Below are 25,515 nucleotides of genomic sequence, written 5' to 3'. Positions count from 1 at the left end.
CAGGACACCAGGGAAACCCCTACTCTTTGCAAAAAGTGTCATGGGATGATTAATGACCAGTGCAAGTCAGGGCTGAGGTTTTAACATCTCATCTGAAAGATGGTGTCTTCTACAGCACTGTGACCCCATCAATGTGCTGAGGCATTGGGGTTTGCTTGACCAGAGGGAAGATCTCCCCCTACTGGCCCACCAACACCACTTCCAGCAGGAACTTTGTTTTCCCAGGAGGTCTCCCATCCAAGTACTAACCAAGCCCACACCTGCTTAGCTTCAACCATTCAGCATGCATGGTGGTATGGCTGCTGGCCAAATAGAGTTCAACCATTTCAGACAACACACACAGAGGTCTTAAACAGAGAATTCACTCCAGTGACAGTGAAAGAGATGCATGCTGGGAACAGTCTAGGCATTCTCATGAGAGAGAGATTCATGCTGGGTACATTGGCATCCCCAGGGGAGAGGAAAGGATGGACAGATGAAACTGTCTAGCTGTGCCAGTGCTGTTTTGGCCACACTTGATTACACAAGGGAATTAGGCCTCTTCATTCCAACATATCAGGACAGCAAACGAACACTAAAGCCATTAAACACGAGAGGGAGCAGAGTGTTGATACAGAGGAGTGTTTGTGTGTGGCAGGAGCCAGTCCGTACATACTCCTCTGACTCTCTGCCTGTGTTATTCACACCTCCATCCCTTTATCGACTGGAAAAATGCATTTGTCTCTCCCCGGTGCCTCAAAACACAGGGGAAGGGCAAACAAATAGCCCATTATACATCCCCCTGCAACACAATTCATGCTCAGGCCTCTGAACAATATGGAGAGAAACAGCCATTGTCCTACCAGGACAATAAACATCAGCATGTCGACATGGTGATGTGTAGTAGGCTTATCTAAGGGCAGGACATACATTTATTCCTATCAAACATATCAGGTCTGCTCAGTGATGAGCATTGAGGTGAGCTTCCTCATTCAATAAATCACGCTACATCTCCCCAAACACTACACCACAGCTAACTGCCTCCCCAAACACTACAACACAACTCCCCACCGCCTCTGACACCACACCACAACTCCCCAGCTCCCCAAACACTACACCAAGCTCCTCACCTTTCCAACGCCCCTAACACAGCACCATAACCCACACCTTACCTAACACCACACCACAACTTATCTCCTCCCCAAACACTACACCACAACCCCCCACCTCCCAATACACAACTCCCCACTGCCTATGACACCACACCACAACTCCCCAGCTCCCCAAACACTACACCAAGCTCCTCACCTTTCCAACTCCCCAAACACAACACCACAACCCCCAACCTCCCAAAACACCACAACACAACTCCCCACTGTCTGTAACACCACCCCACAGGATTCCACCACCACTAACACTACACCCCACCTCTAAGAGTTTGAAAATGGGGGCTGGTTGGGAGCAGGGGGTGGTTTTGGTGAAGATTTTGGGAGGTTTACATCGCCGTTCACAGTAAACAATGAAACACAACAGAAAATGGAGCCTGCTCAAGGGCACTGTGTTTTGGAAATCTCCCTCTTTAACTGTTCTTATAGTCTTCTCTCCTGAAAGGAAATTAAACCCCCAACAACACAGCAGGGCTCATCTCCCTAGTGCTAAAAGCTCAAATAAAAACCCTGAAAGCAATTAGCCCCAACCGCCTGCAATGCAAATACAGAATCAGTGGGCCAACCACTGCCTAATGCTTGGCACGTGAATTCATTACTTCATGTTGTTTACAGGTGCATGTGATTACATCATGTAACGTACATGACAATATGACTATTATTGTCATTTAGCTACATGCAATTTTAAAAATTCCAGGTCATTTGCACACAAACGCGTTTTCGTCTTAAATGTGACTGTGAATTCCTGATGCAATTTACATTTGACCGAGCACGTCGCGTCGTGGATCACTCCATGCGATTGCGATTACTTGATGCTGTGGATTACGCCTTGTTTACATGTGACTGTAATTACTTCATGTCATTTGCATGAGACTGTGATTACTTCCTGAAGTTTACATGCGAATGTTTTGTTTGGATTTAAATGTCCAGAAGGGAGAAGGGGGGGCAGGGCAGAGAACACAAATAGCGGCAGGCTTAATCTGCATTAATCCATCGCTGAGGGAAGAGGACTCTGCCGGCCAGCAGCACAGATTACGCAGGACAATAGAGAGAGAGAGAAAGAGGGAGCAAGGGATGGAGAGACGGAGGGCAAGCGAGGGACAGAGAGAGAGCTGTGAACTATGACCTTAGCAAATGCATGATTGTGTGACTCAGCGAGAGGGAGAGAAATCACATTCGATGATGCGATAAAGCCTACTCGCTCGCATTGAATAATAAGAAATGACATAAAATGGAGGGGCTTAACGATTTAGAGGAACTGCTCTAGTGCGAACAGACAAAAGCCCACCAGCTCCCAAAAAGCACCTGAGAAATATATTAATCTTCATATACATTCATTGATTACACACACACACAGACCCTGATACAGACACAGCTGCTATGATCTATGGTCTTTTGTCAGGATGGTTCATGCAGATAGTGGTCCAGGGTGATGTGATCCCCTTTCTCCGACTGCCAGCTGCTCGCCTTAATCAAAGCACATGCAGGCGGTGCCTCCACCCTCCCCTCCAATCACCAGCACTGTTCAACAGCCCCAGGGAGTCATGTGACCCATCTGCCTGAGAATGCCACCCTCCCAGCTATCACCCTGACAATAGACATTTCACTGTTTGCATTGGAGAACAATTATTTGCGATCTCTTGTCTAAGCCAATCGCAAACAGCACCACCCACTCAGATGGCCACTCATTGAGCCCACCAGCAGATTAATTACTGACCCAGAGGAGGACAGTACTGCCATACTGCACATCCACAGCTGCAAGGTCAGGGCTGTGTGTGTGTGTGTGTGTGTGCGTGTGTGTGTGTGTGTGTGTGTGTGTGTGTGTGTGTGTGCGTGTGTATGTGTGTGTGTGTGTGTGTGTGTGTGTGCATGTGTGTGTCTGCATGTGCATGTGTGTGTGTGTGTGTGTGTGCATGTGCGCATGTCTGTGTATGTGTGTGTGTGTGTGTGAGCATGTGTGTATGTGTGTGTGTGTGTGTGTGTGTGTGCGTGTGTGTGTCTGCATGTGCATGTGTGTGTGTGTGTGTGTCTGCGTGTGCGTGTGCATGTGTGCACATTTGAGTGTGTGCGTCTGAGTGTGTGTACAGTATGTGTGTGTGTGTGTGTGTGTGTGTGTGTGTGTGTGTGTGTGTGTGTGTGTGTGTGTGTGTGTGTGTGTGTGAGATATTCAGCAGTAGCATCTGTTGGCACAGCGCTGGCCTGTCATCTTGGCCAGCCCATCTGCAGCCTGTCCAGATGGGTTCAGCACCACTGTACAGGCAGGCCCAGGCCAGGCGCCGGACATCTGTGTGCTGATGTCACAGCACAGCGCCCGCTCACTCACTCAGACACTACAAAACCGCACCTAGGGCGAGAGCGTGTGTGTATGTGTATGTGTGGCCGTGTACAATATGTGCACGCATATGCATATACGTATGTGGGCATGTGTGTGTGCGTGCATATGTGAGTTGCCATGCAGACTGATCTGAGCTGTGTGGGTCATTGGCAGCTTCAGGGAAATCAATAAGAAGAGGTTCCCGGGGTCATATGACTAAACACTATAGAGTAATTTGGTACCAGCACAACTTCACTCCCAGGCCAAAAGGGACCTATATCCTGTACTCCTCTGTCTGCAGTGCAATGCATGGTCTCTCATGGTGCTGCAACAGCCTGCAGTGAGAGGAGGGAGCAGCCTGCAGTGAGATGAGGCAGCAGTGTTCAGTGAGATGAGGTAGTGGTGTTCAGTGAGATGAGGCAGCGGTGTTCAGTGAGATGAGGTAGTGGTGTTCAGTGAGAGGACTGAACAGCCTGCAGTGAGATGAGGCAGCAGTGTTCAGTAAGGAACTCCCATGAACCACCATCTCCACACTGCAGAGTCACATGACACTGCCACAGTGTCATTTCAATTACAGCGCAGCCCTCCTGCTCCTGTGAGCTTAACTTGTCAGTATTTCCACAACTGATTCAGATTAAGGCTGTTTTAATGTCACTTTAGTTTAAGCACATACACGGTGAAGGGGGACGTTCTGTTAAACTCCAACAGCATGAGGCAAGTCAATCAAGGCTTTGATCTGAATAGATGCTGTAAAATTAAAATTACATCACTTTCACAGTGAAACAAGGGCATGTATTAATGCACTCCATTTAACCCCCGTCTTATAGTGATGTTATTATTTCCGTAAGCTGTTCCGTCAGTCTTTAACAGGACTTAAAGGTCATGTGACAATAGAATTGCTTGGTATTTCCTTTGTGACTTGCTGACTGTCATCCTCTCCCCACCACCCCCCACCCACCCACCTACCCTCTTCAATCTCAATCTCGTCTTTGAAGCCCACAGCATTACAAGTACGCTTATTGTTGTTACCATGGTAACCAGAGGCAACGCAGCAAGGATATGCCCACAAATAAGGGAAAGCAATCAAGGCCTCTTTCATCAGCTGAGGAATGTGAACAGCGCGGCACTAGGACCAGGAGCCTGCACTCAGACCGCGCGGTCAGCGGGGAGAACGCGTTCTGAAATTCAGCTCATGCCCGCGCTCTTCAACAGTGACTGTGGCAGCACTGCCGAGAGCCACAACACCTCTAGGACAATCAGGAGAATAGGAGGGCTTCCTTTCCAAGTCTACCAACATCACTTCAACACCGTCATACACCCCAGCCAGCCGCCTAGTCTCAATACAGCGATCACTGCTTACCGCTTACTCACATGTGTGCACATTCACACGCACACACGCATGCTCGCAGAGATAGAATTCCCAATAGCACCGCATACACATAAACACAAACACAAATGCACACACACACACACACACACACGCACATACGCACTCGTACACACTCTCGCTCTCTCTCACAGGTCTCCTCCGCAGGGTACTTAGTAAGCACCGCACCGCTGCAGCATCTGTGCCAATCGATTAAATCTCTCATCACTGGGTAATAAACATAATTGACCCACAGAAGTAAATAAATAAAGAAATAAGTGTGCATGTACGTACATAAGTAAGTGCGAGAGGAGAGAGAGCAGCGCGGAGTTCTTGGGAGTCGGGGGTAATGACGTCCCCCAAGAGACCGGCCTGCAATAAACCTGCCTCTCACATAGCAGGGCTCCTGACCGACACGCACCACAGATTACACCAATAACAGCTGCAGTGTTTGCTCTCATAACCACCCCCTGCACTGTATGTGCCCTTATAACCACCCACAGTATGTGCCATTATAACCACCCCCTCCACTGTATGTGCCCTTATAACCACCCAGAATATGTGCCATTATAACCACCCCCTCCACTTTATGTGCTTATAACCACCCCCTCCACTTTATGTGCTTATAACCACCCTCTACTGCATGTTGTTATAACTATCCTCCACTGTACAGTACGTGCTGTCGTTACTGTATGTGTGGTCATAGCTAACCTGACAGAATCTGTATGTTCTGGCAGCTCATAGTGCTCTTCTATATGTGTTGTCCTCAGGGGCAGGTGGCTCTGTGCTGGTTCATTTGCCAGAAGTGTGCCATAGAGGGTCCCTCAGCAGCTGTAGCGCTCACCTGAAGAGCAATCGAGAGCCCTCAGGGACTGCAGCAATGGCCTCCGCCTGCTAATGCAGCCAGGAGCCAATCAAGAGCCGCTTCTCCCCACCACCAATACGAGGGGTGTGCTTTCAGAGAAGCAATGGGGAGAGGGGGGGAATGGTGGTGAGCTGAAACAGCCACTTCAACCTTCCGGCCACAGAGATAATGAAGCTCCCTCCGACCTGCAGGCAGACCCTGAACACAGGAGAACACAAGCTGCACAAAAAGAACAAGGAAGAGCTAAACTTGAAGGTTTACCCAGTAAGAAAACCACCATCACTGCAGTCCTATTACTGTGTGCAGCTGCATGCAGAGGGCTCTCGTATTGCCGTTCAGGATAAACTCGTACCACAGTCTGTAAGCTGGTAACAAGCCGTCTTTGATATTTCTTGTGGTTTAGAAGTCCATAGTTTCATGAAAACATTTATTCAATTCTTGAGCCCAGCAATTGGAACACGGTGATACAGACTTAGCATTGCACAGAAACATTGTACGGGCACACAGGCAGGACAGGCAGGAATCAACACTTATCTTTAGCTTCAATTCACAAAGACCAAAGTTTAGCAACTGTCAGAATTAATACACACACTTCGTTGGAAGACAAAGGATCCATTTTGATTGAATCCAGGCCAGACTTAGAAAGTGTCTTCACTGTAGTAGTACACCACTAATTTCATGAAGCACTGTAGTAGTACACCACTAATTTCACAAACCACTGTAGTAGTACACCACTAATTTCATGAAGCACTGTAGTAGTACACCACTAATTTCATGAAGCACTGTAGTAGTACACCACTAATTTCACGAAGCACTGTAGTAGTACACCACTAATTTCAAAAACCACTGCAGTACTACACCACTAATTTCATGAAGCACTGTAGTAGTACACCACTAATTTCATGAAGCATTGTAGTAGTACACCACTAATTTCATGAAGCACTGTAGTAGTACACCACTAATTTCATGAAGCATTGTAGTAGTACACCACTAATTTCATGAAGCATTGTAGTAGTACACCACTAATTTCATGAAGCATTGTAGTAGTACACCACTAATTTCATGAAGCATTGTAGTAGTACACTACTAATTTCATGAAGCATTGTAGTAGTACACTACTAATTTCATGAAGCATTGTAGTAGTACACCACTAATTTAATTAACCCTGGCACAGGCTTCTGAAACAAAGAACCAGTGCACTGGATCTGGACTGTTTCTGTCCTGGCAGGGAAGAGAGCAACAAGAGGACAGGAAGAGACACAAACTCCGGAACATGCAGACGACAAGATTTTAAACTCACCTCCAGAGTATAAAAGGCTTTAATATTTTATCAAGCCCTTATTAGCGCCCGGACTGAGCAGGCTTTGAATTAACGAGAGGGAGAGAGCCAAGGGCCTGAATGCTGAAAATAAAGGAATATAACAACCACCAAAATAGCTCCAGTGCTTTGGGCACTCCCGCAATATGAAAAAAACCCCAAAAAAAACAAGAAAAGTTGTTCAGCAGATTTTTTTTACACTAAAGAAACAGTACATATCTTTTGTTCTCTGAAATGAAATGCTTTTAATTGGTATAAAACAAAGGTTTGTCAGCACCTCAGTGAAGCAAGTCTGTTTCAATGTAACTTTCATTCATCTTAAAGGGAACGATTTGATCTACAAACCAAAGAGTGCATTTTACCATTACATAAAATTGACAAAGGTCTAGTACACATTCATACTACACGATTTTCCTAATTGCATTGAGTCTAAAAGTCTAAAAGTCATTTTCCAATTTTATAACCGCAGTATTCTGCATGTGGTACAAATCCTTTTTATGAGCAATTACCAGATTTACACGATAAAACTAGAAGCACATCCATCCGATGCACTTTCATACTTTCCTTCTGAACCAAATTGCCTTTTTAGAGGACAATTAACTAATGTTTCTGTCTATAATTTTATCTTTATGTTTTACATTTCCTGCTGTTTTAGAAGAGCTCCCATGAAATTTCATTTCCTGGAAGAGAGCAGTCGCTGTTCGATTCCGGCAGCCTTGATACCGCAGAGCTCACACCATCATGCAATTATCCGCACACAGACCCCGGGGCATGCACAATGCATCGGGAATATACAGAAGGGAAACGTAGAAAAAGGTTATTTCCCCACAGCAAAAACTGAAGGTCTTTGTGCTGGAGAAAATAGTAAATGTAAGGAAATAAACAATAATCTCCTCCCGCTCCTGTGCTGGGTTCACTTGAGCAGAATTGTATCCTGGGATGTGTCCAAATGTTACCAAAGAGAAAGAGTGTGTTTTTGTACTGTATGTGCTTACAGGCCCTGCTCACCTTCCCGTCTCAACCCCCTGGAGTCTCTGTGTGCCTCTGTCTGTCCCAAATGAGATCATGGCAGGTTCTCTTACCCTGGTGAGGCCAATGATGAGGTAGCATAAGCAGAGAGCTGAATGGTAATGGTAATGTTGACCCATTAGCAGAGAGCGAGCGCTGCATCAGCCTGCATGGAGTGAACAGCTCGCAGGAATCATCGGTTTCTCTCCTACGACACTGAGGGCCTCTCCTGTGAGCAGTGGAGACTGGAGGTGCCTCATTCGGATTCTTCCAGCTCAGCGGCTGATGTTGGGCTCAATAGTGCAGCTCCCCCCCCCCCCCACCCCCACCCCCAGGCAGGGCCCTGGAATCATGCACCAGGGAGAGACCACCAGTACGCACATTCAGGTGCGGAGTCTTCCCAGGGTTGCCATGGAAACCCCCAAACCGCCTTTTGACGAACAGGCGCAAAGCACATAAATAATTTTGATTCGGACCAAATCATGTTCCCACCACGGGCCTTGCAATACCCCCCTTCCCTGAACACGGGTACTAGCCAAAACTGAGCACTACTGAGCCACTGCCACTGTTCACCATTTCTCATATACTTCCACCACACATGCAAAAGAATGAAGCTTACACATAGGCCAGTCACACATCACTAAGCAAACAGCAGAAACAAAACTGACTAATTCACAGTGGAATTCTATGGTCCCATTCAAACAGTGCTGAACTGTACAGATACTAAATAAATAAATAAATAAATAAATAAATAAATAAATAAATAAATAAATAAATAAATAAATAAATAAATAAAGCTGCCTGCATAATTCCCTAGGATTAGGCAGACATCTCCCAGCAGGCATTGAGTTGCGCAGTGTCACAGTTTCACCGCTGCTGTGAATCTGCATTTTCCCCTCCCATAGAGAGACCAACGCTGATCTACAGGGTAAAGAGGTCACAAACTGAAATTAATCAACAGGCCAGAGGGACCCAAAATGAAGCAGCTGCAGGTTAAAGAGGCAGAAAGTGAAGAGGGAAATGCCACTCAGGGCAGCACAAACTGAAGCAGACCGCAGCAGCGCTGGCCCAGGTCAGCAGACCTGTGTACAGCAACAACACTCAAGCAGCTGCACTCTGTGGCTCAAACCATCCTGACGACATTTGCAATAAAATGGCAATTGTAGTCTGAATAACATAGCAGAGTCAGAAACACATTCACGTGCCATACATCATTACTGATGACTGACTGGAGTTGGCTTCAACATAAATGAATACTGGTATGCAATATGGGAAATAGACACACAAATGAGGTGGAAGGAACACATAAACTCAAGACATGAAAGAGGCCATTTAGCATCAACCCCACCTCCTGAAAGCAACACCAGGCTGAGAGAGAGTATATGACTGGTAAATAGTCAGGTTCTATGAATGGCAGCATTCACAGTCATCCAAGTTATGGGGCAGACTTATTTAGGGGTGGCACCAGATCATCTCAGGTGAATGGAAATGTACAATGGCTTACGCAACATTAGCCTGAAAAACCGCTTTTGGGTTACAGAACTCTTTGAATAATTGAATTTGGGAGGAGGGGCTGACTGGAGACCTGAAGCCAGACCTGAAGTGTGGGAACAGTCCTCAAACCTCCCTAAAAATGTGTACACCTCTCACTGTGTCAGACAGGGACAATGGACAACCTACCCCCCCTCCCCACCTCAGTCCAAAGTGGCCAGGCAAGCTGCACAACAATTCCCAAACCATCTGAGCCAAAGACACACTTAATGGACAACTAACGGCCCCCCTCACCAGATAAGCCACCATGCAAATTAATTAGCCCAAAATTTTACTGTGGGAATTGATATTTTAGCAACATTTCTTGATCTGTTCATGAATGACAGCTATTGAAGGCTTCCATATGATCGCCAAGACGAAGAACGTGGTGATCCTGAGGAGAGGGCAGACTGGAAAGGAGGAGGAACCATAAAATAACTGGATACTTCTTCCAATTTATGGATTAAATTGGAATTCAACTCCAATTGCTGCAGAAGAAGTTGGTAAATACTGCAGGATGTAGCAAGGGTTCAGAGTTGTTATCGGCACTGATGCAAACTCCGCGTTCGGTTTCAGCTGACAGGCGTCGCCCTCAACCCCATTCGCATGCAGCAAAGGCTCTACGTCTCCGTATGCACGGGTTCACAGTTCCCACACTGACACCCATTTCTGTTCCCACTTCTCTGCTCTCTGTTAGCTTCGGCTGCCTCCTTCGTCCTCCGATGTCTGCCTCTCTCACTCACGCAATTCTTCCTCTGTGAATATTCCGGATAAAAAAAAATGTAAGATTGTATTTCTGTTGTCAAAATCGAAAAGCCTGTCCTCTAACTCGCCAAAGTCATATCGCTCAGTGATATTTGTATGCTAACGTTACCATATATTCGTGGGAGTGTCTGGATGGGTGGCCGTCCATAAACCTGTCTCTGCATTCAAGGGTGGAGTTTGAGCACCTGTTACCTTCTGGGAAACACAGGCTGGAGATTCAAGCTTGTTTTACCCTGAGAAGTTTGCCCCATATTTAGGAAATGGATCCACTTAGGGTGATTTTAAAAAGGCCTACACACATAATTTAAGCATTTAATAAAATAATCTCAACTGAAACAAGTGTGACAGTGCTCCTTTAAAGCTATGAAAACTCAGTCTATTACGCACAATGTATCAATGTCTTGAGTTCATGCAGATACACGGCTTTCAAAAAGCAGATGGTGAGACTCTGATCTTACTCCAAAAAGTAGTAACCATCGCAGGTCAGTCCACAGGGAAGATCTCATTAACTCATCAGTAAGAGGAGGAAGCATGACTGATATCAGAAGCCTCTCAGGCTGACTGCAGAGAGCGTGGCAAAGCCTGCCTTCCCTTTTCCCATTTTTTAATCTCCTCGTCCCTCTCTCCATCATTAGCCTCTGAAAATCATTTGATACAAACTGTGCGTTTTCTTCGATCGATGCGATTCCCCACGGGCATGTCTGATTTAACACGCCGCTGATTTCACACATGCACTGTGAGAGGCGGGGCCGATCTATGAAGAGGGCGGGGGCAGCAGTCAGTGGGAAAAGCCGCTCTTATTGACCTGTGGCTGGAAAGACAGGGCACACATACTGACCAATAGGCCGTGGCACTGATGCCGGCGTTTACACTTTCAGAGGCTGTTTGGTGTGAAGCACAGGAAGACAGTCAGGAAGACTGAGTAGCACAGGATTTGATGAGGGCATTTCAAAAACACTTTATTTATAAATAAACTTCATTTATTTTGGATATTGGATCTTGGATATTTCAGTCCACTGCTCTGAACAGCAGGTGCTACACGTTGGTTGCAGAAAACTAGGTTGATCTTCCTTTCATGCTAAAGTAATTTGAGATTGTGGAAAGCACGATATAAACTGCAGTCCTTTAACATGATACCTATTTATCTTTGCATTGTAATTTCATATCTATTCCTAGTGTATTCTCTTCCATGAAATCCAATGAGTTCTGCACACACCACATCATCTTACCAATAAAAGGACCTCAAAGTTACGCTTACAAACAAATAGCAATTTCACCTGTGGCAGCACCTCTAAGGGGTAGTGTATTATGACATTAAACAGGGGTGACTTACGGTCAGCTGCTTTCCCTAAAAATCTTCAATAGCAGCCAGATTTGACCTCCCACAGGTGATGTTGGGTCCACACGTGAGCTCCAAAAACCCCACTCTGATAGTCCCAGGTGCATTAGGGCACTACCTCCCTCAATCCTGAGCACTGGAATCTGATTACAACAGCGACAATAACAACAGCATGAATCACACATTCAACATCCTGACCGATGTGCTACATCACTGCCAAACATGAAAAAGTGTGGCAAAAAAATACTGCGCTCCACCGAGGCTAAAACGATTGGATTAACAGATGCCCTCCTGGCAAAAAAAATCCTCTACTGCAGAACAATAATGTGGAACGGTCACCAATTCCTCCCACTCACTGCGTGTAATGTAATGTGTGTGTCCGCAGGGGAAGTGGCAGTCGCAATTTCCTTAGGTGACCAAGCCAGCAGTTTATTACATTTTGCAGGTGTGTTAAAAAACTTCCCTGTCCAAATAAGACATTATAAATGCAATTACAAGTCTTAAATCTTAAAAAATATCCAGCCTCCGCAGATTTAATCAGTCATCATCAGACTCTCCTCCAATCAGCTCTCTCTTCCAAGAGCCCGGTGTGGACTGTAGTGTGTAAAATAGTCACTGGCTGATGGACAAGGTGTGCACACTCTTGTGCAGGAGGACTCAAAAAGCAGTGCTAACAGTTCCCATTTCAGAGCGGAAACATAGTACACGCTAAATATTTTTGATCATTTATAATTTATAATAAATAATGGTTTACTTATTAACAGCAAAATATCAGCAGATTACCCTCAGGTGTCAGTGACACTTTAGAGTGCGGATGTCTGTGGAGACACATGAAACAGGACAGAGGGAACAGGGCACAGTTTCAGAGCTTCCCCTCAGGATCCCTCTTCATATCCACCAGCCAATTCAGCTTAAGCATCACTGTCACAGCTTGACTCTCTTTCTATGGTGATTGCCAGCAATCGCAGGACTGTAGCAACTGCACGTCTATCATGTGATAACAGGAACTGGGCCCATCACATATGAAAGTGCAGCTGGAGAGGTCGATTAGGGAAACAGCATCCGGGCTCAGAATAATAGCTGAACGATTGTATGATTTTGTGATTACTGGTCATCCATTCAGCTCCAGGGAGGGCTCCACCAATGTTTCTCAGTGTAGTACAAGTGAAAAAAAATCTGCAGGCACATCCATATTATTTTTATGTCAATCAAGTTCTCTATTGAACTCATATAAGAAGGCTACTAATCGGCTACAATAAATTGCACAGCCTCGAAAGCCTATTCCATTTTGTTTTCAAGCCCAATTCCTCTCCATTTTCAAGGTCCAGCTTTACAACTTCACCAGTGATCTTTTTGTTGTGGAAATGTGCACGCCAATACTGTGCAGCTGACTGATCCACATGCCACACCAAGATTGAGATGGTTGCAGAATTTAAAGGACTTTGACATGTAATAAAATGCAGTGTTCAAAAACAGCCATTTCCTCCAGTGTTAACCCATATGATTAAGACGTCACAATGAGAGTGAAAGGATGACAGTAATGTATCCATACCTGACACCTTTTTTACAATCATAATCAGAAGTGTGTGATGATGTCGGACCATGTGCAAATTCGCCTGACCGTTAAATGTCCTCCTCAGAGACTTTCACAAAATGGTATCGATTAAGCAATCACTGCAATTTAAAATAAGACCACCTCTGTTGGGGGAGCTTTAAAATCCCAGCTTAATGCCATATTTAATGCTATTTCCATAGCTGGTGCCAATCATATTTTATCTCACATATGGGAAAAACCCATTGACTGGGCCAGTCTGCATACAGTAGACAGTCATAACAGTCCAAGTTATAATCAAGAATAAAAATGTAGCAGTAAACCTTTGAGAAAGAAAATCCAACTCTAATATAGGGAGCCATTAATCTGGTTTGGGTTTATATGGTATTTTTATGACATATAGAAAGTGCGGAAAACATATTGGACAAATCCATGCCAAAATGCATACATACCAACTGACACCAGTGTGTTGTGGCCATAGCATAGCCTACCTTGCAAACAACACAGGAAGCAATAACCACCACAGCCAGGCTTCCAGACAACACAAGAACAGGAACTGATGGGCTGTTTGAGTCGATAATGTTGATCATCGACAAGGTAAGGCTGATTTACTCTACGTTCAGAAACAAATACAGTACAAGAAACAAACATATGTTCTGTAATATTTTACACAGGGCAAAAAATGGTTGTTTAAGGTTTAACAATTAACCACAAAAGGCAGTATTTATCTTCTACCTTGCGTTGTGGAAGCCTTCAACATAATTCATATGTCTGATTAGTAATAAGCCAGAGGTTTAATAAACTTTTCCCTGCATGTGAGGAGAAGAGGAATACATTTCCTGGTATATTCAAAGGGGAGCATGTATTAATGAATTTACATAACCAGGGAAATAAAATCACTCCAATATGTAAGTATAAAAATACCATGTCCTGAATACAGACACAGAAAGAAACCCAAAAATGTTTAAAAAGGAACTCAGGGTTGCGAGCTGTTCAGGACACAGGCTCAAAGTACTTACACAAGCAAAGCAAAACATGCAAGCAATACATGTAAAACAAATGTGCATGCCAGCTACTGTACACTACCCAGTACTGACACACGTTCAGAAGGCAGTAGTTCCTTCCATACTGTTTTCAATGCAAGTTCCCTTACACCCAAGAGCCCTGGCAGATCACAATGTTAGCCCAAAGATTTCTGAAGAACATCAATTTTTTTCTTAGAGAGAATGTATAAATAAATGTGCTAATGTGTCCACAGACAAAATATATGCATTAACTAGTTATTTATTGCAGTGTAATGGAAAAGTCCCATATACGCTGTAACTTGGCAACACAGTGCCAGTAAACTTAATTGAAGTACTTTATACTACCAACAGTTCAATGATTTCCTAGCACCATTACAAAACTTGTGTTTAAAGATACCCCTAAGAAGTTAAGTGGGACACTATATAAATGTTCCCAATGCTTAAATGTACATTCATTTGCATTGCTACATACTGAATTTATGTCTAAGCCATTAACGAAATATAACAACATGTTTTACTGTAATTATGTCAGTAAAACTTACACATAAAATGTATATGAATATACTCAGATAGCATACTAAGCTTTATTCACTGTGGTCCCCTTATATGATAACATGGAATGCAGTTTTACAATGGGAACATTCTATCCTACATCTAACGGGTTATCCCTTACACCAAGACAGCAATGTATAATATTAGCCAACAGTAGCTACGTATTTACCAGAGCAGAGATAGCGTAACAATATACAGTACTGTACTGTAGTTGAGACAGGGGTCTGCAGCATTGCCCAATCAGACACACAGAAATGGTTTATGAGTGCTTTTGGGGTTCATGACCCTATAAAAAGTGCATAGCTCCATCTAAAGGGATACCATATATCTAAACATCACAAAGAACTGCTGAGGGGATGGGCATCAGACCTCAGGACACCGAGAGCTTCAAAGCAAGAATAGCATCATGCTTCAGTACAAAACATAGTTAACAAGTGTTCCCTGTGTCCGTTAAAGGCTGTGCGGCCGAGCTCCAGGGCTCCCCCGACCCGTGCAGTCATGCTCTCCAGACCCACGCACACGTGAGTGTTAGCTGCGGGTGACTTTGACCTGGGGATTAAATGTGCACAGGCAGGAGAGAGGCATGTGTGCGTTTGCCTAATCACATAATGAAGCCAGCTCCCTGCAGTACTGCCTGATCGCCTGGCCCTGCAGCTCCTGCTATAAATACCAGAGCGGACAGGGAGCACACACTCCACACTGGCAGCCCATACACACCCTGAGCACCCATATCAACACACCCTATCAGTACCACGGGAACTGCTACGGTGTATCTGCACAAACTTAGTTACTATTTCAATTCCGTAGAATACACTCATAGTACTGATAAATAGTTATTTCAGTAGGATATCTGAACACAGTAGCCTACTGACTATCTAAAGAAAGCCAAAGAATGCTCATTTCAGCTTTGTTGCATACACTTATAGTCCTGTTCTGTATGCAATTCAGTACCTGTAAATTCAGAGTTTAATTCAGCAGAGTATATTGTATATTCACAGGGGCATTAAGTGCTTATTTCAATGCTGAATGTATAAGAAGTGTGCATATGTACTTCATTCACATCGCGCATCATTTTCCAAACAAACAATACATCATCAGCAAAACCTTCCGGAAGAATGTGCCCATGGATTTCTGTGAACCAGTTTTTAAAATGTCATCTCAATACCATGAGTATGTGACCGTTAATCTGTACAGTAACAATCACTCTGTCCATCTGTGACTGTGGCCATAGAAGCCCAATGCATGACGATTAGAGACCAGACCCGCAATAACCACGAGAAATCAGACGCTGTTTTTGATGTTTTGAGTCCAGGGTGCGGGCGAATTATTGCCTCCCAATAGGACACGTTATCACATAGTCTTTACAAGTTAAATACCCTTAAACAAATTGGATCCACACACTGAGTTACAGTAAGTTCCAACTGAGGTGCACAGGGAAGGACACAGCTGAAGACGATCAAGACATCAGGACAGAAAACTACATTATGCGCAGTTCACTTTCTCCCTTTTGAGGGCAAGTCGCTGAGAATAAGCGACGCATCTCTTGCAGTTTGGGTCCACGCTCCTGCACGCCAACTTCTACTGCCGCTAAGACGCATCCTCGTTGCCAATATTCCACTACTTTAAAAAATATTAAAATATGTAATGTAGACCACATTATTCGAAAAGCAGTCTTTCCAAGTGAACAGCGCTTAAAAATTAAAATGAATTTCTTATCGATGAGTTATTAGCCTGACATTCCTCTTCAGTGTGACTGCTTCTCCGGTGAATGTTCTAACATTGTAATCACTGATGATGACGACTATAAACTAAACCAGCACGGCACCTGCTGCAGGCTATTATGCTCACTGTTCATAATTTCTTCACACCTAACCACACTTTCACATAATCGCAAGGCAAAATAAACTAGATTTAAGGTACTGGTGAAATATTGGTTAATTACGAAACACTCTGCAAGAACTCCAGTCAATGTGGTTAAATGGCACAATACGGTAATTGGCACTGTAACCAGCACAAAGCGTATGAGCAAAGCGAACGAACAACAGGGAATAAGTTGATTTTCGTAAAATAAGCAATATGCCTCGATTTCGGAGTTTTCATGTGTATTATCATCCTTCAATTCCGGAGACCGCCTCAGAGAGAATACTGAGCAAAAGGGATAACGTGTGATATTAAGAAAAGCGCTTGTCCTTTGGAGACCTCAAGCGTAATATATTTACAGCAAGCAATAGTATAAGAATCCCAAGCCCAGAATTGTCGATAACCCAGGCTCTTACTATCCCAAAATCACAAAATGCGAAGCAATACATTTCAACGATTATAATCAACCGGCGAGCCAAGGCAGAGAGACTGCAATGCCACATTTGAAAGGGAAAGGCAATTTAAAATGATTCAAAAGACAAACCTGTCTGTCCTTTCCCGAGCGTCTTCTCCAAACGGTATGGTCCCACGTAATTAGCATGAGCACCGCTGTTGTCTTTACCAGACGATGACATTTTTAAGGTTGAAGAAAATAAAGATGTACAACCTAAGTGCTGCTAATAACGCAAATAATAACGCAATCCTTTCTTGTTCTCGTCCAACAATTATTTATTTCCCAGATTAGACGTTGCCTCCTGTCGGTGTGCCCCTCTCTCTCTCTCTCTCCCTCTCTCGCTCTCTCTCTCTCTCAGTATGTGTAGGTAGATTTTCCCCGTTCTTTTTCTTCTTTGCGGATGAACAGAGGCGCTCTTAAGACCCGAACAGCATTGTGTTTCGAGAACATGCGCGGCTTCTCTCAGCTAGCGTCGGTGCTGTGAAGCCGCCAGAGAGCGCAGCTCGCTGTGGACGGGAGACTGAAGGAGGATCGCAGAAATAACCGCTGACTGACAAGGGATCCGACCAATTAGCAGACTGCTACGCTTCCCAAATTAGCAAATCGGTGTTTTAGCGCCTTATGGATTTATTACAAAAAAGACGAGAAAAAAAAAGTAATATGCATTAGCAAAAAGCAAAAGGGTACGTACAATGTTCCGACAATGGTCTGTGAGAATATTTAATCATTTCTGCTCTAATACGCTTTATCAAGAATGATGTGGATACTACCAGGTTTGTTGCTGTTATACGTTGGCTACTGTTGACATTGAAAACTGAATTTGGCGTATAGCCTATTAAGACAGTTCCCCTTTTGAATTGCCTCAGTGCGGCAAATATAAAATTCTATCGAATTACAATGCACAGCGTTCACACAAAAACTATTTCTATTCCAATTACTGCGCCACCTCTGCTGGGACTGATTTTCTGCTGCAATTGCAGGTAGTTGATGAAATTGCAATTCTTCTGACAACGCAAAACATGGAGTGCTATATAAAATACGTAAATGCAAACACCGATTTACAATTTAGTAATTTGGCAAACGCATTCATTAAAGTGACTTAAATATTTAACGAGGTAAGCAAACCACTGGTTAGAGATAAAGAAGTTGGAACAATTTAATTAATTGAAAATATTGGAGAAAATATGATTTATTTTTATTGAATGTTTTCCAGTGTATGTTCCAGCATCATCCTGAGATTACGACCAGTGACTCACGTCCACTATAAGGGACACAAATGCATTGCTGGGAGTCATGAGGATATATTAATTGGTTATAACAAAAGAAAAAAAAAATCTTATAAAGGGGCGCCAGTGATTTTTGAAGATGTTATACTAATCATTACAATAATTCACATGACAGAAACATCAAAACAAGTTATTCAAGATTCGCTAATTTGCATGAAATTAGCATCATTTCTGAGCTGTCCCCCTGAGGTTGTTCATAATGATGCTGTTACGGGCTTTCAGCTGTGTGAAAGCTTGCAGCAGGTGCTGGGAGAGGATAAAGAGTTTTGTTGCTGTTTGGGGACTTATTTTTATTTTAAGTGAATAGTTGTTAATCTGTAAAAAAAATGTAAAATCCAAATTTTAATTTGGATTCTCTGTATATACATGTTTTCATTTTTAAGAGGTTTTTAGGTTTTTACATGTTTTCCATCTCTCTGAAGAAACTCTGTAAACCTTCATTTCACACACTGGTGATCTGGGGATCTTGCCTGTTTGAGGGACAGGGGCCAATGTCACGGCTCCTAATGTCTGATATCACAGACGCTGGGAGCCCGCTGTGCTGTGGAATGTGAGACCCCAACTCTGTGTTAACACGGAGCGATAGGCGTTACGGGGACTGCACTGTGTGTTAACATGGCATTATGATGACTCCCTATTGTATTGCAGTTCTTGAGGCTTTCAAGTGTATAGATTGATTACGTGTCATGATGTTCCAGAGAGCAACTGAAAGCCAAAACGTATTTTATTCCATTGTTCCTATTTTTCAAGACCTGTCAGCTGACTGAAAACAATTATTTACATCTTTGTCACAGAGGTAAACATGGATGGTTGCTTTTTTGCACATTGTATTGGACCGGCTTGTGAAGAAGGACATTGCATATATCTGTACTAAACATGTATGTGTATGAACATCTTTGTTGAAATTGTGTCTGCGTGTTCATTCTTATATAGCATTTACGTATCTGTATGCAAATCTTTACTTAATATGTGTCTACATATACAGTACATCTTTATTAAACTCTTATTAATCTATGTGTACATTTATCACTGGTATTGGGCCATTTGGCGGTGTGCAATAATCAGCACAATATACTAGAGGAATGTTGATGTTGAAGTTATGACAAGGTGTCACATTTTATTCCGCACACAAACAGAGCTGGATGTTTACTGTTTGTGCCTCTTGAGTTTATGTCTTAACTGCAATATCAAATATCAGACCTTTTGTTTCAATTGTTGGAGGCATTGAACTGGGGAGAGATGCCATCTCGGGTCGCAGTTGGCAAGAGAAAGCGAAGGATATCAGGTGCACTTTGCATTCTTCCATTGTGCTGTTGGAGAAGATCATGAACGTTGGTTAGCTACCGTCGTCCCTCGATGTGAATACATTTCTTTCATGCAGACGTACACACTGTTTGCTCATTTATACACACAGCTGTGGTATGTTTCCTAGCACAATCTCTTCCTGCCTATGACTGTAAAGGCACTCAGGAGTTGTAATATGATGCCATTTTATTCATTTTATGGGTTTACAGTAGTTTGATTTGTAGTATTAATGTGCTGGTTAAATCTGAAAGTGTTTTTGACACCTGACACAATCGATACACAGATAGGAAGGCCACCGACAAGATGATTGTTGTACTTCAGTTTACATTGATTACCTTCTCATGCTTCCCGCAGTTAATGACTTTATCAGCCATTTATCTTTCTTCTTGCATAATGTACTGCAAACTGATAACCATTCTGTCGCATTAACCGTATTAATCATTAAGAGCATCTATCTGATTTGCATGTTGGCCATCCCTTTGGATCTACAGGCTTTATCTGAGTGAATACAGCATGACAGGTTTGTCAGCCCCCTACGCCCCCTCCACCCCACCCCCACGGCGAACCTGCTTCTCCTCCCAAATGCTCCCCTTGTTAATTGTGGTGGTGGAGCCGTGTTAAAAAAAAAACCTTCAAAACATTGCAGTCCATAATTAAATTAATCCACTACCAACAGTAAATCAATGTCCGGACAAATACTACAGCCCGCGCAGAGAAAGATTTATTACTATGTCTTCAAACAGGCGATACTATCTGTTATGAATTCTTGTTTGAATTTGAAAGCCCTTAAAATATTAAAGACAAACTATAATAGGGTTGCAGCAAAATGAAATGGACCTTCCTGTTTGTTGGAGGAACAATATTGTATGCGGTATTTGAAGGTGTGAATATCACAGTGGAAATATTCAGGCAGTCTTTGGGGGATTTAGCCCATTTACTACATTGAATGAAAATACTTCACTCCAGAAGAACTGATAGCTGAGAGAATATTTGTCCCTTCCCACAAAACCTATTAAAATAGATGACAAAGTGGGAAATGAATCTGACCCGGGCCTTTCTGTCTGGAGTTTGCATGTTCTCCCTGTGTTTGTGTGGTTTTCCTCCCACAGTCCAGAGACATGCAGGTTAGATTAATTGGAAAGTCTAAATTTGCCCCTATGTATGAGTGTGAGTATGATTGGTGTATGTGAGTGAATGATGTGTGTGCTCTAGCAGCCAGGGTATATTCCTGCCTCTAGCCCAATGCATGCTGGAATAAGTGGTTTTGATAATTAAGTGTCTGCCAAATGACTCAAATGTAAAAATGTAAATTAATGGATGTATAGATGTGTATACACACAAGGTGTAGGTATGTAGCATTGCAATTTCAATGATTATTTGGTTCTGTGTGCTGTAAGTGTCACATAATTTATTTTTAACTGCAACATCCTGTCATTTACAAATATATATATATATATATATATATATATATATATATATATATATATAATCAGAATTCTGAATTATTTACTTATTTTATTGTCTTCACTGAAAGCTGAACCCTGAGTGCAGGTCGATAGATCAGTGACACTGTCACAGGAGGAGTAGCCATAAAAGGTGTAACTCCTTCTGCTGCTTATAATGGTTTTAATGGCTGGTTCCTGTGACCCTATAACCTGTATCACTGCAATGGTGGATCTACCACGGACTGGTCCCCAGGCACTGAACCCACACTGGTGCATTAGTTCCCTTACTATACTGCTACAACATACACTCACCGATCACCTACTTATTCATGCGATTATCTAATCAGCCAATTGTGTGGCAGCAGTGCAATGCATACAATCATGTAGATATTGGTCAGGAGCTTCAGTTAATGTTCACATCAACCATCAGAATGGGGGAAAAGTGACCTAAGTGACTTTGACCGTGGAATGATTGCTGGTGGCAGACAGGGTGGTTTGAGTATCTCAGAAACTGCTGATCGCCTGGGATTTTCATGCACACTAGTTTGCAAAGAATTGTGCAAAAGAAACCAAAAAAAAATCTAGTGAGCAGCAGTTTCAATAAAATTGATTCCTCTTCTGAATTGAGTCTTCAAAGCACAAAAATATTATTTTATCTGAAAATAGCTAAACCTCAATTTCTAGTGAATTATTGAGAAATATTACGGTACAAACTCAAATCGATATACCCTCATGTACCCTACCGTCATGCAAAGAAGGAAATCATGTTGCGAGTACAGATATAACTGATTTTAGTTTTAATGGAAAGTTAGAACCCTTGGGGTCTTAAATGAGCCCGTCCCATTTAAGAGCCTGTCCCAAATTTTACTCTCAGTCCAAATCCAATGCAGAACGCTGAATCACACTGAGTCAACAACTGAGAGAAAAACTCATTGAGGAACAGATTAGGGCATCATCAGGTCACAGAGCTGTCACATCCAACCAACAAGCCACAACCGTCTCTGCAAACAGGCCCGAGAGTCAAGTGAATTCAAAAGCAAATGGGTACATACAAATGGAGGATGGGTGTATAATACAGGTGGATGGAGACATACGTAGTTAGCTGGCATTATGTGCATGCAGTTGCTGAGATTGCTACAGTCACAGGTGATGAAGCTGCTTTCAATTCTCTTCTCAAACAGATGCTGACTTTGTGTGATTTTGTCTCTTGCTCCCTCTCTCAATCCCCTCCTCTCCCCTTTCTCTCTCTCCCCTCCTCTCCTGTATGGCGATGATGCACACCATTAACACAGCGATTCATGGACAGAAAATGAAAAAGAATACAATGAGAAAAACAGAAATCAAGCACCCTGAGGTCTCGATGAACAACTGAGACAAAAACGGGCAAATATTTCCGGGCCAAAAGCGGTGAATATATGTACGTCCTGTCAGGAAAGGAAGAATCGCATGAGTAAGGAGACTTTAAATGTGTCACATATAAAGCATAGAGCATCAAATGAACTCTTTTGGGTATTTGAGGTTGTGAGGTTGTGGGCTGTGGTAATTGCATCCATTCTGATTCATTTCAGGGTCTCAGAGCCCCCAGGGGGGAGACAATAGCATTTCAAAAAAGATTGTCACTCACCTGAAACCTGCTGTCTATGAAAAACATACTTTTTCCATGCATTTACTATCAGAAAGAACATAGAGATAATTAGAAAGAAGAGAAAGTGTTTGTTTTTTGCCTTGGAGGGCCTCCAATTTCTTACCTTGAACTTATTTTTTGGTAATTGATTGTGTAAAAGTAACTAATTTATTTATCCACCGCTCCTTTTTTGACACAAAAAACAGGCCATTATTCAGTCCAGGAGCAATGGAAATGAATGCAAAACTGTGGAGCACTGCAGCACTGCCAGAGACAAGCAATGTGTGTGTGTGTGTGTGTGTGTGTGTGTGTATGTGTGTGTGTGTGTGTGTGCATGTGTGTGTGCATTTGTGTGTATATGTGTGCATGTGCATGTCTGTGTGTGCATATGCGTGTATGTGTGCGTGTGCATATGTGTGTATGGGTGTATGTGCATGTGTGTGCGTGTGTGTGTATGTGTGCATATGCGTGTATGTGTGTGTGTGCACATGTGTGCATATGCGTGTATGTGTGTGTGTGCTTGTATGTATATGCGTGTATGTGTGTGTGTGCGCATGTGTGCATATGTGTGTATGTGTGTGTGTGCGTGTGTGTGTGTACTTGTATGTGTATGTGTGTGTGCATGCATTTGTGTGTGTATATGTGTGTGTGTGTATGTGCCTGTGTGCGTGTGTATATGTGTGTATGTGTATGTGTGTATGAATGTGCGTGTGTGTGTGTGTGTGTGTGTGTGTGTGTGTGTAAAAATGAAAGTGAATGCAAACCTGTGGAGAACTGCAGCACTTCCAGAGACAGACATGGGAGACTGACTGCAGAGAGACATTATGAGGAACATTAGCTGTGCTGGCACAATGAAAGCAGAATCATTTGCAGAAGTGTATTGGTGAAAAGTCTCGCAAAATATCCTGCCAGGCCAGCCAGTGCGGTCTCATGCAAGACAGTCTATAGCAGGGATCAAAACTGGCCATTTTCATTTTCATTTCTCCTGGGCAATCAACTGAGCAATTAGCGCTACCAGCTGGCTACTGTACTACTACTACTAAACTACTGTATCTTCACGTCTGACTCCCAGGTAAAACTAGCAGTTCACAACTAAGCAGTTCCCTCCTCTCTGATTGAAGGTGTGTCAATGAGTGAAATCAGCTGGTGTAGTGATATAGCTTTGCACACAGACGCTGACACCTTTACCCACCTGCTTTGTCCACATTTACCACATGTATCTTTACTTTAGCTTTTACACCCTTTTACAAGCCTCGTTTTCTGAAGAGAAGAAGTGGGTTATTTAGAATGTGTGCTCTCTTTCAGGCAACAGCAGAGAAAAATAGCTGCAGTCACAAGCTGAAATGATTCTGAGATTCTGAGAGTTTGCCTTAAGGTACATCAACTTGAAAATAGAAAAAAATAAGTTTCTCACCTTAATCATAAATCATAGCAGCTATGTGGGCTGGTAGTATTATTATTTATTTATAGTGTAGAAGGTGTGTCCAGAAGAAATACAGTGAAGCTGGGGACAGTATGAACCAAATCAAACAATATGAAAAGTACATAAGATGAATGTACTCTTCATTCACAAAGAAGAGAGGAGTTGGCAACATAAAATAATAAAAACTATTTTAGGGATGAGAAGAGAAGATTATATTGGAGGAACAAAAACAAGTGTTCCCTTTGTGATTATGCCTGTGATTAAACTGTAAATAATTGCCATATAAGATGAAAATTGTTAGCAATCAAGTGGAGGGTTGCATGCTAGCAGGGATAATTAAGTTTGTAGTGTCTAAATAATTATGGATATGCTAATGCAGAATGCTGTGTTGAAAATACAGCTTTACAAAACCACTGCAATTACATTATCCATACACAGTAATTATTCATGTCAATTCACCGTTTATTCTTCTTCCTCTGTTGTCTCTGCTACCCTGGCTAGCTGAGTGCTGCTGCTTCAAATATTCCATCTCCTTCAGGTCTCTAGACTGCTCATGAGGTTTAATGACTGAGTGGCACTTATGCTGACCCCCTGCCAGTCAATACATGGGGTTATCTGTCAAAAAGGCTCATCTTGATTCATAGTGCTCTCAGAAGAAAATCATGTTTGATAATTAAAGCTAGTGGCATGGTAACCCCTATACCAACACCAACACACACCCTACACCAACCACCCACACACCCTACACCGACCTCCCTACGTACTGTCTTACATATAATTATTAATATTATTATTATGAATTATTCCTAAATGTAGGAGCAGAGCATACACGTGAGGATAAACTGTCAGTACTCATAATAGACAGAAATCAAAGCTGTCATACAGATGTGCTCTCTTTCAGCAGAGCACAGATGTGCTTTCAGATAGCCACTCATTGATCTCAGTGACAAACCCCAAGTGTGGACCTGGCCTCTGTGGCAGTAAAACTGTCTGCGTCCAGGGCTAGGGTGATGTGTTATACCCCATCCTACCTGCTTTCATAGGCCTGGCTGGAGAATTAACATTTAATATGAACAATTCCAGAATGGGAGATCTCAAAGAAGCCTCTCTCTCTGTCTCTCTTCCCTCTGTCATGAAACGTAAACATCCAACGCCATACTAGGTCATTTAGCAGCCATAGTATGCAGCAAAACCCAGAGCGTAACAGTGGCACACTAAATGGTACACTGAGACAAAGAGAGAGGGGGAAGACGGGAGAAGGAGGAGGGTGAGATGGATGAATCGGGGGAGGGAGCAGACAGACGCGGGCGGCGTGGGGTGTCCGGGGGGGGTGGCAGGC

General features: G+C 43.2%; 1 protein-coding gene across 2 annotated transcripts in view; it reads right to left on the bottom strand.

Moving 5' to 3' along the window:
- LOC133130775 (serine/threonine-protein kinase BRSK2-like) overlaps positions 1–17,443 on the bottom strand; it is a 106,022-nt gene extending 88,579 nt beyond the window's left edge. For both annotated transcript variants that reach the window (XM_061245599.1, XM_061245600.1), the window contains exon 1: positions 17,184–17,443. In XM_061245599.1, coding sequence (XP_061101583.1) covers positions 17,184–17,274 — 91 coding nt within the window. In that variant the 5' untranslated portion in view covers positions 17,275–17,443. The remainder of the gene's footprint in view (positions 1–17,183) is intronic.
- Positions 17,444–25,515: the final 8,072 nt, after the last annotated feature.

Source organism: Conger conger, chromosome 6 (genome assembly GCF_963514075.1).
Source record: "Conger conger chromosome 6, fConCon1.1, whole genome shotgun sequence".
Classification (NCBI taxonomy): Eukaryota; Metazoa; Chordata; class Actinopteri; order Anguilliformes; family Congridae; genus Conger; species Conger conger.
The sequence above is the reverse complement of the archived record's forward strand: the minus strand, read 5'-3'. Positions and strand labels throughout refer to the sequence as shown.